Source organism: Dama dama, chromosome X (genome assembly GCF_033118175.1).
Source record: "Dama dama isolate Ldn47 chromosome X, ASM3311817v1, whole genome shotgun sequence".
In the NCBI taxonomy this organism is placed as follows: domain Eukaryota; kingdom Metazoa; phylum Chordata; class Mammalia; order Artiodactyla; family Cervidae; genus Dama; species Dama dama.
The window spans coordinates 88619619-88636085 of record NC_083714.1 but is presented as its reverse complement, the minus strand read 5'-3'; the positions used below and the strand labels follow the sequence as shown (position 1 = coordinate 88636085).

At 39.6% G+C, this 16467-nt stretch overlaps 1 protein-coding gene across 6 annotated transcripts in view; it reads right to left on the bottom strand.

Annotated features, from left to right (window-relative positions):
* Positions 1-13741, bottom strand: part of PHKA1 (phosphorylase kinase regulatory subunit alpha 1) — a 171405-nt gene extending 157664 nt beyond the window's left edge. For all 6 annotated transcript variants that reach the window (XM_061136102.1, XM_061136103.1, XM_061136104.1 and 3 more), the window contains exons 1-4: positions 13343-13741; positions 12382-12540; positions 5486-5533; positions 3229-3397 (exon numbers count right to left, since the gene is read on the bottom strand). In XM_061136102.1, the coding sequence (XP_060992085.1) occupies positions 3229-3397; positions 5486-5533; positions 12382-12540; positions 13343-13420 (454 nt within the window). In that variant the 5' untranslated portion in view covers positions 13421-13741. The remainder of the gene's footprint in view (positions 1-3228; positions 3398-5485; positions 5534-12381; positions 12541-13342) is intronic.
* Between the last annotated feature and the right edge of the window lie 2726 nt (positions 13742-16467).

The following is a 16467-nucleotide window of genomic DNA, read 5'->3' as shown; positions in this document are numbered from 1 at the left end:
TGTGGTTAAGCATCCACTCCATTAGTGGGACTAGGGGGTAGGAAAAGAGTTCTAAACCTCTAAGTCATTCTTGACTGGATTAGAAATTCTGCAACACAGAGCTGGGGAGAGTAAGAAGTGCTGGTAACCTACCTCTCTCTCTCTGGGAGATATCACAGCCTTAGACTGAGAGCTGGGGTGGGGAGCAGGAAGGGAGCCTTGTATTCCTGGCTGCATTCACTTCAAATAGTGCTTCTGTCATGGTGAGCTTGGGGCAGGGGAAGGAAGAGGTTGTGACCCAAATGCTATACTTTCTTACTGCTAAGATTTAGCTATCTTTGAATAAATGTTTCTCCACTTGCTGTGTACCCTTAGGACAATCTCCAGTAACTTTAAATGTTTGGTTTTCTAAAATTAATTTTCACCATTTATGGTTATTTTGCTGGGGAGAGGGTCTGTGGAGCTCCTCTGCTACTATCCTCTAAGTTGCAATCAGCTTCTGTCTAAGCCTCTCGTTTAACCAAAGTTGAGATTTTTAAGAATTCAAAAATGTTCAGAGAATTGCTAAATTTTACATAAAGATCTTTCATATTTTACTTCTCAATTATCTCTTGCAACTCTTTTTTTTATCCTCAAGACAACTGCCTTACATAAATTCTACATCATTTTGTGCCTAAAGTATTTTTACTAAACTTCTAACTAGTCCTCTATCTTTTAAAAAAATAATTTGTATTTATTCATTTTTGGCTGTGCTGGGTCTTTGCTGCTGTGTAGGCTTTTCTCTTCTTGCAGAGAATGGGGGCTTCTCTCTAGTTGCAGTGCACAGACTTCTCATTGCACTGGATTCTCTTGTTGCAGAGCATGGGCTCTAGGGCACAAGGGCCTCAGCAGTTGTGGCTCCTAGGCTCTAGTGCACAGGCTCAATAGTTGTGGCACATGGGCTTAGCTGCTCTGTGGTATGTGGGATCTTCCTGGACCAGGCAGCAAACCTGTGTCTCCTGCACAGGTGGAGGAGACACCTGTTAGGTGGAATCTTTACCACTGAGCCACAGGGGAAGTCCCATCTTAATTTTCTCCTCCATCCAATCTATCTTCCTGCTGTTTGAAACTTTCTTTATTATTTATCTTGAGTGGCTTTCTATTGACTATAGACTAAACTCCAAACTACTTAGCATGGTATGTTCATGTGTGCTCAATCGCTAAGTCGTGTCTGACTTTTGTGACCCCATGAGCTGTAGCCCACCAAGCTCCTCTTTCCATGGAATTTTCAAGCAAGAATATGGAGTGGGTTGCCATCTCTTTCTCTAGGGGATCTTCCCGATCCACGGGTTGAACCCACATCTCCTGGGTCTCCTGCATTGGCAAGCAGATTCTTTACCACTGAGCCACTTGGGAAACCAAAGCATGGTACACAGGCCCTTAAACAGTTAGCCCCAAGTTTTTAGCTCCATCGCTTGCCATTTTTCCAGATCTATCTTACACTCTAACCAAGGGAGATATCTAGCCTTACCTTGGTGGCCAGTACATTTCAAAATTCTATGCTATAGTCATTGCTATTCCCTTCCCTTTTTTGGCTTGTGAATTTCTACTTATTTCAACTTATTCCTCAAAGACTTGCTTGATCAAATATCTACCTTATTCCAAGTACCTATCAAAGTCAGCTAATGGTGTTGAAAATCAAACATTAAGTCAGGAATCAACAAACTTTTGTTGAATGAATGGTCTCTTATAAACCTCTTTAGTATATTTCTGCTTCCCTTTGGGGCTCAAAATGAAAAACCACAAGGGATATTTAGACACTGCTTTGTAGAAAAACACTCCAGAGTTGGTATTAGAAGAATATTAGAAATGGAATTATAGTTACCATTCTACTTAAGTTAAATAAAATCTACCTAAGTGAAAAGTGAAACTGTTAGTCACTCAGTTGTGTCCAGCTCTTTGCAACACCATGGACTGTAGCCCACCAGGCTCCTCTGTCCATGGGATTCTCCAGGCAAGAATACTGGAGTGGGTAGCTATTCTCTTCTCCAAGGGATCTTCCTGACCCAGGCATCGAAACTGGGTTGCCTGCATTGCTGGCAGATTCTTTACCATCTGAGCCACTAAAACCTACCTAAAAGATACATTTACTCAGGGAGGAATTTCCCCTCCAAAAGAAAGGAGTATGTGAGTAGACATAATTTTAAGAAAAGGTTATTCAATCTCCAGGATGTGTGTTGTTCTAGAGGGGAGAAAAAAAAAGGAAGCTTTCTCACCAAGTATTTATTTCTGCAAGAAAAGAGAAAAGTATTCTGGGGTAATTCTCACCTTGAATGCCCTTAGTACGAAGGAGCTCTGTAAGCAGATAGCAAGATAAAGAAACTGAAATGTCAAAGATGTGGTATCGTGAGAAGTACATGCATTTACTCAGGAAGATCTGGTAAAGTCCTACTTAATTTATAAACTGAATGTAATCAGATTCTTAGTCCTCCCTAATTTAAGAGAAATAAAAGGAAATTATGTTGGTTGTTATAATTTCCTTTTCTAGTAAAACATCCAAAATGATTTAAAAAAGCCATCTGAACAGGGTGTGTTATTCAATAATAGAAAACATTGAATTCTGATTCCAAAAGGAAAGTGAAGTTGCTCAGTCGTGTCTGACTCTTTGCGATCCTATGGACTGTAGTCTACCAGGCTTCTCTGTCCATGGGATTTTCCAGGCAAGAGTACTAGAGTGGGTTGCCATTTCCTTCTCCAAGGGATCTTCCTGACCCAGGGATCGAATCCAGGTCTTCTGCATTGCAGGCAGACACTTTACCCTCTGAGCCACCAGGGAAGCCCCTGATTCCAAAGTTAATTTTCTTAATATAAATTAGATGCCTATAGACAGATGCCTTGTATATAATACATTCATAAAGAATAGTACAAAGTAAGTGATGTTAATACTAACAAGTAATAAACCTTAGTCCTTCTTTCCCATTTTATAGTATCTGAGGATTAATAAAAGATAAAAATACCTGTCTAAAGAAAATCCCAGATTTCCTGGTTCTCAATTAAAAATATATATTAATGAGTAGTCCATACTTGTGCTAACTACACTTTAGAGAGTTTCTCTGTATAAAATTTGCAAAATATTATATTTCCAATGTGTATCTTTGAGCAGTGTAAACATCTATGTTGTTTTCTGGACAACACCTTTGGAGAAACCACATGTGCCAGGGCAAGTGCTCCACACTACAGTGATTTCCATATTTCTGTCCTTGTACTGACCTGAGGCAGTCATTTGTGCTAAGAAGAGCAGGTACACAGAGGTAGCATCCAACTGCAGGTGTCCCCACTGATCATCACCCACTACAGTGGCACAGGTTTTGGTGTTGTACTTGGCATGGAGGCTATCCTTGGTACTCTGACTATACTTGAAGGATTCTACTTTATCCACCTGAAGAAAACAGGAACAGTAAAAAGAAGGGTATGCAGGAAAATCAACCCATATGCCATACATCAATAGTACTCAGACATATATCACTCCATTCGGCCTTCAGGCAACTGTGAATATTTAAAATGCATTGTTACCCCTTTCCCCCTGCTGTCATTGTTTTTCAATTTAAACAATTTAATTAGAAAATAATATCCATCGAACTCAGCTATTTCCTATTCATCACCTCTCTTTCACTCTTCAGATGGTTGTTTTGCTGTTTCGTAGATAAAAACTGAGATGCAGAGAGATTGAGTGAGAACAGCTTAATAAGAGATAATTGAGTTGTAAAAAAGATACATTTGTTCCTGAAACAGAGGTAGACATTTTGAGGGAAAGTAGAACCAAGAAGATATATTTTGAAGGAGTAGGGACTCTGGGAGAGGGCGAGGGTGGGATGATACGGGAGAATGGCATTGAAACATGTAAATTATCATATGTGAAACGAATCGCCCGTCCAGGTTTGAGGCATGAGACAGGGTGCTCGGGGCTGGTGCACTGGGATGACCTAGAGGGATGGGATGGGGAGGGAGGTAGGAGGGGGGTTCAGAATGGGGAACACATGTACACCCATGGAGGATTCAAGTCAGTGTATGACAAAACCAATACAATGTTGTAAAGTAAAATAAATAAATAAATTAATTTTTAAAAAAGGAGTAATAAAAGGAGCTGGGGAGAGACTCATGGAATGACAAAGAAAAGACATGAAAGAAAGCTGGAACCAAGGTCAGAAAAGAAACATTGTGCAAGGGACAAATGAAAGACTTATTTCCTGAAATTTCAATTTGATTATGTGTGCATCTGATATATGATAGTAACTATCATATCTTTAAATATAGTCCAAGAAATTAGTGACTTTAAACCTATTTGGTAAGGTGGAAAATACAAATATCTAAAATACAGAAAAATTAAAAAGTAGCAAAGAATGAAAAAAATCATGGGCGTGAAACAATCCAGTAGAGAGATCGCTGATCAAGTTCAGAAGTCTGGACTTGATTTTTTTTTTACTTTAGACTTTTTGTGTGTCTCAGGATGGTAATTTTATTAATCTGGGCCTCAATTTCTCCTTCTAATAAAATGTATTCTTAGGCTCAAGAAAATCAGTTCAGAGTCAATGAGTATAACATGTATAAAGAACTCCTAGGATAAAAGTAAAATACTTTCTTTTAGTAAGACACTTTTGAATGGGAAAAATATCATAAGCAAATCCAAAAGATAAACCAGACACTGCTAAAAATATTTGCAGTACATGTGACAAAGGATTAATATCCATCATGGAGAGGAACTCCTCAAATAGGCAAGACAGAGACAGCCTAAAAGAGAAAGAGGTAAAGGACCTAAAAGGCAATATAAGAAGACGAAATACAAATTTTCAACCCACACATGAAAGGATGTTCAACTTGACTCAAGATTAGGAAAATGCAAATTAATTCTAGAAGATATAAATTCTTGGCCCCTCTACTCCAATTCTAAAATCTAAAACATTTCCAAAAGGTTTTTTCCCCCTAAGTTTTGTACCAAAATTCATTTGGTGGCAACACCTGATTCAAACTAACATAGGGCTATTTGGAGCTTTTATTTATTCCACTTACTGTGAAAAATGCATGTTTTCCTATAGAGAGACTAATGTTTCTGATTATAGAGTGATATCTGGATTTTCTGAGGGCATAACATAATATATGGTATATATACTGTACTATCTGAAAAATTCTGAAATGTAAAATTTATTTGGTCCCAAAGGTTTCAGAGGAGAACTTAAAGACCTGCATCACTTTTTACTCAATATACATAATTGCATGTACAGTAATAATGAAATATATAAAAGAAATCATTTGTAGAGGAGGGGGGAAAGACTGGAAGGTAATACTTCAGTGGTAACTGGATGGTGAGATCATGGGTGACATTTCCCTCCTCAATTTACAGTTTCCTAAAATTAGTATGTACTATTTGTGAAATTAAAACAAAAATAAACCATATATACATACATACATATATATATATATAAAATTACCATGTGCTTTTATTGGAGAGGGTGCATTAACAATGCCATACCTGTCTGATCATGCAGTGCAGCAGTCCCCTCATCAGCTTCACTACACTCTGCAGAAATAAATGGAAACAAGCTGTTATAAACATCCCTAGATGCAGGAACACTTACTCAGCAACTGCAGTTGGTACATGACCTTTTGAGAACAAGTAACCTTATCCTGGGTTCCTATTTACATGGCATTTACTTTATAGGTACACAGAAGAGCAGATTACAGCTAAAAGTGGAACTAAAACCTGCAGTTGGTGACTCCTTCAAGTTAAAAAAAATACAAGCTCCAACAGGTTTGTGTAAAACTAAGTCAACTATCCTATTAGAGGACATTCCACCTGGAAAAAAATGGGCAAGTTAGCTCAAAAATCATAACACTATGAGGATATTTAAAATATATCCTATGTCCTAGAAAAGCCAACATTATCACTTTTATTCTTTTTCTAAACTAGCCAAGACTTATCTTTAAGAGCCCATAGAAATATTGTCTGGACATTTCCCTTAAAGAATAAATGAACTTCAGAATAACTGTAAATGAGAATTGTTAGTGCAACTCAACTCTCTTGCCTTGAAAAAACTTAAGTCTCAGGTCATCACTATTTCTCTTACTAGGGCTTGACAATTTCTAAAGTAGTTAGTGTTCTAATCATAACACTCCAAAATTCTGATTACCAATTATATACTATGTTAATTGGTATAATATAATAATAATTGTCTTTATTTATAATATAGTAATAATATATGATATTAGTTATACTATACTAGTTAGTATAATAAATATAGTAATAATATAATAAGTATATTTAATTATAGTATAGTAACAATATACTTGTTATACTACATGATACTAGAAGGGTCCATCAACACTGGCATGGATAGGCAGTATGTTTTGGAAGAATACAGCATCAGAGAGCTTCTCCATTTCTCTAAGTGTTCTGTTCCACAGTCCAGAAGAAATATAAGCAGGTTACTCCAAGGAATGTTGTCTCAGAGGTGGCTTCAGGACACCTCTGAAAACTAACCTAATACTTAGGAGCTGCACTATTCTGCTATTCCTTCAAAATATTAAAATGGGACTACAAGCTGTAGGCATGAAAAAGATAAGAACCTATTAAATTATGTTTCAATTCTTTCTTAAATATTTTACTGAGGGTAAAATAAAGTGTTTCCTTGGGAGAGTTCCTTTCCGTAAGTAATTTCTGTCTACCAATGGTCCAAGGAAAGACATAAAGAGAAAGAGAGAACAAACAGGCAGTGTGTGATCTTGTCACCCTTTAAAGCATGAAGCATTTATTATAAAGTAGTGAAACAATGCAACCTCTATGAGAAAATCTCTATCATTACTTTGATCCTAATGGAAGAGATTATCCTTTATTATACTGTTTTAGACAGTATTAAACATAGCCTGCTTACTCTGTGGGGTGACTTTGATTCTGAATTCTCTTCTACAGGTCACTACATACTCACAGATTTTTTATCCTATTCTTTCAACTCTCTTTACTATCCAATCCTGCTACTACCATCAATATTTTCTTTAATTTAAATAAGTCTGGGGAATTACAGATGCAGTGGAGGAGTCCTGATTGCCATCCACTTTTGTCCTCCTGGAATGGCCATTGTCAGCCATTTTTGTCCTCAAGTTCCAAATCCCAAGTCAGGATAAAATTAATAAGAAGCGTGGAATGGTTAAGAATGAAGGGAAGTGTCTATATTTTGTATTCCCCTAAACTGCCCATTTCCTGATTCAGGTGCGCTAGTTGGCATTAATTATACATGTTTATACATACACAGGGCTTCTAACCAGACCAAAAGACATCTTCTATCTTTTTTTGAGGATATGGATCTATGTGCTTGTGAACTGACTGATATAAATTCAATCAGATAAGCATGAGCCTCTATCAGGCTTTGTAAAACATAAAGAAAAGGGAGACAGGACAGATATGTGTCTAAAAAATACGGAACTACAAAAAGAAAAACCGTAAACTACAAATATAGTCTATGTAACAATTCTGGCTTATCCTCAGAAATCCAACTCCTCTATGAATCCTTTCTTGCCTTGTTCAAGGGAAATTAGACTTTCCAGCCTGTGTGTTCCCACAGAACTTTGTACTTATCTCCTATATACAGTACCTACATTATCTGTCCTAATGTAACTATGTTTATATATCTCCCCGCCTCCAATTAGGCTATGAACTTCTTAAGAAAAAGAGGCAGACAGATTCAGAAATAAACTTTTTTTTTAGAAATAAACTTTTAAATTAATGGGTTAAGCAGACTGTATTTTTAAAAATACATATTTCATGTCTGCAAGTAACTCTCAAATGGCTCACCAAAAAAACCTGCTGTGCACCTGTATGTTCACATGTTTACAGAGGGGATGCAAGTATGACAAAATGTTAAAAACTAGTGAATCTTAGATTAAGAGTACATACAAATATATTTATTTTACAATTTCTAATATTTTCTGTAAATTTACAAGTTAAAAAATAAAAAAAGTTGAGATTTAAATATAAACATTTTGTTCCGTTTAATTTTTGTATCTATTGCAGGGCTTGGCACATAACAATTACACAAGGCTTGCTAAATGAAAAACTGAACATGTTGAATGGCATTGACCATAAGTGATTTAGAAGTTCCAAGAAAACAGTCCTGAGAAAGAAGTGATCACTGTAAAATTGAGAAGTCTATGAATACAGGAACCACAGAAAAAGTAGGATTGACATCAGACTTCATAGGTGAAGAAACAGCTCATAAAACAATTTGGAGATGGAAATGTCTATGGCTTCCCTGGAGGAGGGAGGAAAAATTCAAAAGGACTGAATCTGAAGTCATAAGACCCAGATAGTATTCGTGGTACCACCAAATGCCAAGTTCATCTCCCTATGTCAGTCCCTTCCCCTGTAAATTAGGGAAAATGATACTTAACTCACAGGATGTTATGGGAATAAAATACTAGTAATTATGGGAAAGCATGGCTTCCTTGGTGGCTCAGACGGTGAAGAATCTGCCCACAATGCAGGAAAACTGGATTCAATCCCTAGGTTGAAAAGAGCTCCTGGAGAAGGGAATGGCTACCAACTCCAGTATTCATGCCTGGAAAATTCCATGGACAGAGGAGCCTGGCAGACTAAAGTCCATGGGATTGCAAAGAGTCAGACACGACTGAGCGACTCACACACACACACACACACACACACACATAGTACAATGAAAAGTCTTTACACATATGTCAGACATTTTCAAGCAAGGGACTGGTAGAGAGGTAATGAAGATACCAACCTGGCTGGAACTGGGGGTAGAATGCAGGGGACCAGCATGATATAATATTGAGAAAGCAGTCTAGGACCAAACCCTAAAGAGTCTTGACTATCAATCCAAAACATTTGGATTTTACTTGTAGGGAAATGAGAGCTACAGAAAGATTGCTGAGAATGAAAATAGACAATTTATGTGTTGTTTTCACAAAAGTGTTAAGTGATCAGGGTTTAAACTAATGCTGAGGCAGCAGGGAATAGAAAGGAGGGGATGGATTCAAGAAAAATGTAAGAATTAACAGACTTTGGTCTTCATGTATCAAAAGGCAAGAGAGAAAAGTCAAAAATCACCTTAAGGGAAGCACTTTTCAAACACTATAGAACACTATGCTGTGCTTAGTCGGCTCAGTCATGTCCAACTCTTTGCAACCCCATTTACTGTAGCCTGCCAGGCTCCTCTGTCCATGGCGATTCTCCAGGCAAGAATACTGGAGTGGGTTGCCATGTCCTCCTCCAGGGGATCTTCCCGACCCAGGGATGGAACCCAGGTCTCCCACACTGCAGGTGGATTCTTTACTGTCTGAGCCACCAGGGAAGCCCAAGAATACTGGACTGGGTAGCCTATCCCTTCTCTAGGGGAACTTCCCAACCCAGGAATCAAACCAGCACTAGTCCAGGAAATTCTGGAAAGACTGCAAAATACATCCCTGTCTTAGATTCAAAATGCATATCAGTATATTAAAGGCTCAGAGAAATTATAGAGTAAAGAAACCTGCTGTTTAACATAGCTCCAAACTTAGTTGATCTAGTGTTCCGTGGAACACACCATGGAAATGTTCAAAGTAAGGTTTTCCAGATGACTGGTTGAATGAGGACACCAATAAGAAAAAAGGGACATTTGGTGAGTTTCTGTTGTTTAGTAGTCTATTTTGTTTGTTTTTAGTAGGGAAGCTGAGGTATCAGACCTGATTTTGAGAAGCCACGATATATTCAGGTGCAGCTGACCAGAAGACAAATGAAAATCTGGGATTGAAACTGAAGTGAGGTTAAAGTTAAAGATGAAGCTTTGGAAGTCATTCTCATAAAGGCAACAGTTAAAGCCATGAGAAAAAATGAGAGACTACACAAAGAGAATAAAACTGAGGAAGAAGTTTTTCAGTTGGGGGCAGTCAAAGAGCTAACTCTATTTGTGTGCCTATTTATTTTTATGGGTGTGAATTTATATCTGTGTGACTAAGAGAAACAGCATTTGTAAAAACATATATGTACATACTTCTCTTCTCAATCTAGGATAGAATAGTCACCTAAGTTCTTGTCCCCCTTTCATCCAGAATTTCCTTAGTTCTTTGACATTATTTCTCAGAGAGAAACCTAGATAAGAGTTAGAAGGGCAGAAATGATTAACAATCAGTGGTTTGGGAAAATCCACACAGTAATGGAAAGTTGACAGTAGATGGGAATTTAATCTATGAATTTACTGTATTTGATTTCACTTATGCTCATTTATTAGCCATAGATCAGTGATTATCCCTGGCTGCATTTTAGAATTAACAAGGCAGATTTTTCTCTAATAGCGATTCCCCTGGGGCTAAACTTACAGAGTTTTATCTAAGTTGTTCTAGGGTGAGGTCCAGTAAAGGTATTTCTTAAAAGCTTCTCAAGTCATTCCAATCCACAGCCAGAATCAAACCAGCACTAGTCCAGTGTACCATTCATGTGTAGTTGGGGAAAATCTAGTTCATGGCCTGCTTTTGTAAATAGAACTTTTTGGAACATAATCAGGCTTATTCATTTATGTATTGTCTCTGGTTGCTTTTGCATAGTAGTGGAAGAGCTGAGTAATTAGGTTGAGACTACACATGACTCACAATGCCAAAAATATTTACTATCTGGCCTTTACAGAGATGGTTTTCTGATCCCCAGTCTAAATTAACTAAGTCAGGATTGAGGAAAAAAATTAATGAGACTTAATAATACAATCTGTTTTAATTCATAATAAAACTTTGTAGAAACTTTAGAATTCTCAGAGAAATGTTTCTTTTTAAAAGATGTTTCCTATTGCTATAATGTTTTTTAGTTATTCCAAGGTTATTATTGTGGTGGTATAGAAAATATTTTTGTGCTGTGTGAAAAATTGCTTAACAGAACATTAAAATTTTAGAATGAACAACTTCTTGTCCTCGTCCTCTGTTAAATATTTTCTTCCTGAGACACATGAGGAAAAACGTCAGCTTTGCAGAATGACTGGTAAGACACAGATTTCTTCCAACAGTATTGAAAAAGAAATCTGTCAAATCATACTGGGTATAAAATCTTAGTTATTGTTTTACTAATATAAATTTCTAGCAAAACATAACAAAATACTGAGATCGAAATAGCAAAACAGAGTCAGACATAGGATGGGGGAGGGCAGTAGCATTACAGATTCTTTTTAACACTCTGTATTTTCCAAATTCTCATAATGGTTATGTATGTTTTCTGTAAGTCACAGAAATGTTGATCTGTACTTCCTGGGTTAGAGAAAAAACTCCAAGAGCTTTTTTCAGTGGACTGAAGTACCTCTCAATTATGACTTAACGGAATAAGAGGTACTTGCTATTGTAGAGGACAACACAGTGACTCTTTCCTACTGCCGAGGACTATAACCCCACAATACGTTAGTGTCCTTAAAAACAACCAAATCTCAATATTCTGATTTACAGATGAAGACCAGAGTTCAGACTGCCTAACTTTAGGGAGACCTCTTGAGAAAATGGCTGATGGGGAGAGAATCTTTTCCCCTAATGTAAAAGAATTCACATACACCTTACAACTGACAGCAGAATATCTTAACATTAAGAATCCCATGTAGTCCAGAATATTACTTTCTTGGTCATTCAAGAGGACACAGCATCCTGTCTCTAAATATTAATAGTTCTATAGAGGATTTTTTTTAACTGAGTGGAAGGCCTTAAAAGTTGGCTTAAAAGCATCTGCTGAATCTGACCTTATTTTACCCCAAAAGGCTGGGGTGGATATGGGGGTGAGGACACACAACAGACTCTGAAACAGTAGCTTAAGGTATAAAAATCAACAAAGTCTTTACTTGTGTCTAGTTGGGAAAGTCTGCTAATTTATATCAGTTATCCTCATATGGTGGTGGTGGTGGTGGCTAAGTTGTGTCCAACTCTTTCGACCCCATGAACTGTAGCCTGCCAGGCTCCTCTGTCCATGGGATTCTCTAAGCAAGAATATTGGAGCGGGTTGCCATTTCCTTCTCCATACCCTCATATAAATACCATCTACCTTTTTCAGAAAGGAAGTAAAATAGTAGATACCTGCCTCCAAACATTCCTCTCAATGAGAATAAATATGCTGGAGACTACAAAATACATTTACTTGGAAAGAGGATTACAAAATTTAGCAAAGATCTGAGGATAGGATTTGCCACTGTAACAGAACAGACTGCCCTCTCTCCCTGAATCAGCAAGTTTCAAGTTTCCACTGCAAAAAAAAAAAAATTCAGTACAATACAGGAAAGCTTTATGGAGTGCAATTTCAGCAAGGTGAAGGAGGGAGAAAAGCAAAACACTCTCTAAGTTCCTGTGGACTACAATTACTTCTGTCTCTGCCACTCCTGCCCCCCAGTTCCAGAGTTTTGTATTTTTATTGAGTACCTGTTCCAGTTCATAGGCTTTTGCCTTATCCTCATCTCGGTCTGCATTCTTCCGGTAGGCCAGGCCTAAACCCCACACAGCCAAGATGCTGTACACATTATCCCGGACCCAGGCATCTTTCTGGTCATAGCTGGCTGGAAGTAAGCCAGTCACTGGGTTCTGTAAGGGTGAGAAAAAGGGGACAGGCAGGTAGCCATAGGGTGTTAATACGAGGAAACAGAGTGTATCAAATGGGTACTGAGGGACTTTGGTTTTTCTTCTATGTCCCCACTCCTGAGTTTATAATCTCTTCTGACCAAGTGCAAGCAAATGCTATCTTGAATAAGCTGGCTGAAGCCTTACTAGTCTGAAATGTGGGAATTCTTTAAAGAAAGGAGATGTTTTAACTTTCCAGTTAGAAAGAATGAACTATCAATGAAAAAGCAGCATTAAAAGAGTAGAAAAACTACTCCCTTCGATAGCTCAGCTGGTAGAGCAGAGGACTGTAAAAGAGTAGAAAAACTATAATGAAGTACATATGGTACTTCAGATCTTCACAACAGTCTAAAGATGGCTAAAAGTTCCTCTACTTCTTTTTTTCTTTGGCGGAGGGGAAGGACAGGGCTCCCAGGCCTGGGGCCCGGTCGGGGGTCGGTGTCCAAAAACAAGCTTCAAAGCATCATACAACTCTGACCTCTGGAACCTAGCTGTGATATGGGGGACGCGGGGGCACGGGGAGGGGAGCTTAGAAGCTCTAACTCTGGACTCCTGGCTAATGGTGCCTGATTCGGGTTCTGTTCTGGTCCCAACACCTCTTTGCTTCAGGGTCCTTTACGGCCTCCCCAGCTAGAGGGCAGGAGAACCTGCAAAACACACACACACACACACACACACACACACGCACACGGGTTCACCCAGGGTCTCCATTCAGGTTATCACACTGCACATCCTCGGTGATCACAGGCGACACCCATTCACTTACCTGATGGCACAGGATGGTCTGGTTCACCAGCCTAGCATAGCCATCTAGCCGGACCCCGGAGTTACTCCGACTCCTCATCGCCCTGGGTTTCCAATCCCCTCAGAGGACTGGCTTGAGTGCCACAGGGGCCCACGATCTTCCAAGAAAGGAGGTGTCAACGCAGCTCCGCCCTCAATGTGGGAAGCCCGAGTGCCAGGCCACTGCGGCCTCCCGGGGGCCACCACTCCTCCGCGCCCGCGCGTGCCTCCCGCACTGTAGCACCCAGCCAAAGTGCCTCTGGCGCCGCTCGCCGCCTCCCTTAAGCGGGTCTGGCCTCCGCGGATAGCTCTTGCATCCTCCGCTCCACTCAGCGAGACTGAAGACCGCAGCGGCCCAGAGCTGCAGGTCACCGGCCGCGGCTCCGCCTCCACCTTTCGCGAGACGCAAGCGGGAGGCGGGGCTGGCGCCGCAGGGTCCCAGCAGCTGCGCGCGGCAGCCGGACTCGCCCCGCCCCCCCCGGCGACCCTGTCCGCCCTGCAGCGGAGAATGTGTCACCGTAGGCAATGTGCTATCAGCAGTTTATTTTCGAAACACCTCAGATGACTATTTCAGTTGTCCACACTTGCTGCGCATACAGGATGTCAGGGAGGCTGTTTTTCTGCCCGCCTAGCTTTCGAAACCGACGGTAACTTCAAACCTGAAAGGAAAGAACGATCGTTTGCGTTCAAGGTCTAAAGAATTGGAATTTCCGGGTCTTTATTATATTTTATCCTTTTGACTCAAAGCTCAGATTAATCTCCTTACTCCGATCCAAACCAAAAAAGAAACAACTCTCTAAGGTTTATTCCTCAGAAAGCGGCGAATCGGCGCGCTGGGGAAGGAGAGGGCAGCAGTGTGCTTTGAGGAAGCGAGTGACCCAGGCGGGAATTGGCCTGAGAGCAGCTGGAGGAGATTGTATAACGGCTTTGGAAGGTTCCCTCGTGCGAACGTAGGTCACAAGGCTGAGGCAATAAAGACTCAGCTGAAAATAAAGGCAGAAAAGGAAGCTAGAAAAGAGACCTGTAGGTAATGCAGATCACTGGCCGCAGGGTAATCGGTCCGCACACCGCTCGGGGTCCCGGCCCCAGGACTTTTGCTCCCTTTGTTTACTGACCAACCTTCACATCTTGATCTCTGACCCAGACCCTGCAAGTCTTTAAAGTCAAGGCTTTTTCACCCTTGATAGTATACTTGTTTCAGTGCTGTTCTCGTCACCAGCCCAGGTTGGATGCATGAGACAAGTGCTCAGGGCTGGTGCACTGGGAAGACCCAGAGGGATGGGATGGAGAGGGAGGTGGGAGGGGGGGATCGGGATGAGGAACACATGTGAATCCATGGCTGATTCGTGTCAATGTATGGCAAAAACCACTACAATGTTGTAAAGTAATTAGCCTCCAACTAATAAAAATAAATGGAAAAAAAATAAAGTTAAGGCTTAAGTACCACCTGCTCTTTGAATCGCGGGATAAGAGAATTAGACCGATTGACCTTTCAGGTCCAACTCTGAAAATCTGTGATTCTAACCTTCCCTAGCCATCTCACCTAGACCACAGTGATTTTGCATTTTCGTTTATCTTTTTTTAATTTAATTTTTATGTTATATTGGAACATAGTCTTTCCTAGTAAGCTCCCTCTGACCTTCACCCACGCCCAAATTAGCGTAAAATCAGGCACCTAGGATGTGACTAGCAAATATTTGGTAATGATGATGAAGAAGGAGGGAGTAAATGCTCAGGAACTCAGGTCTGGAACTTTCAGGTTCAACGCCAGTCAGTGATATAGTTAGTCGCAGTGATAGAATTCTCAAGCGAATAGTTTCCATTGCATTCACAGTCTAATCAAACCCTCCGTGACTGGAAAATAACAGCCACTTCATGGCCCAGGTACACATGGGAAGAAAAAGTCTTTCCAGAGAAAGCTACTTTATTTTGGAAGAAAGAATAGGTAGGTCCTACTGACCTGCTCTGGTCCTAACTCCCTGACATCTTACTCTTGGTGTGTCACTTCAAAAGCCCTTTCTCTACCCTTATCTCCTTGAAACTACTGCCCTCTGTTTTTCTTCACCTCATCATCCTTTAAAAATACTTTTAAAATAGTAAAGTAATATATGTTCACTAAAGAAAATTTGGAAAGTATAGAAAAGTAGAGCAAATCACTCATAATTCCTTCACACAACCACCTGTTAATATTTAGCTTATTTTTTCTAGCTTTTTATTCTTTCTGCATAGACCACCCTCCCCACCAAGTTTTACAGAAGTATGAATAAATTAGAAAAGCCAAAGGTAGTGTGTAACCAAGAAAGGTAACTGTCTGGTTACCAAGATGCCTTGTTGAATGGCATTTACCTTGGTGCTTTCAACCATTACTTTGGTGCTTTCCAGGATGGGCCTTTCTGTCTGGGAAACTTGATCTCTTCAGTGTCCCTGAACAGGTCAGACCCAGGAGGCTGATCATGCCGATTACCTCATGAGAGACTGATGTGTTAAAATCGGGATCCTAATTGTAAATAGAACAGTGACAGTTCATACCACCGCATTCCTTCCCTTTCATAATGTATAAGCCTCACTCCTTACAAGTGCTATTTTGTGTTATACAATAACCCTATGAAGTGAATACTATGATTAACCTGGTTTTAGAGATGGAGAAACTAAGGCACATGAAGATGAATAATTAACAAGTCTGGTCTATGTTGGCTTCACTGACTCTCCCTTTTCTGTGCTTCCATGGTTCACTGACATATTCTTCCAATCAATTTATAGTCAAGTCTTGCTTATATGGAAGCCATGTTTCTTGAAGGTGATTTTTTTCCATTTGATTCACTATACATTAAAAATATTTATTTATATACTTAATTTCATTAGCTCTTAGTGGTACCATGTGGGATCTAGCTCCCTGACCAGGGATCAAACCCAGTCCCTCTGTACTGAGAGTGCAGAGTCTTAGCCACTGGACCATCAGGGAAATCCCTATAGTTTAACTCTTGAAAAACATTTATTTTCAAGTTCCTGGGAATATTTTATTGTTGCTCCCTTATATTACCTGAAAGTTTCAATCATACTAATTCTCCAAAATCCAAAATTTTTTCAACTTCATATTTTATAAATGTT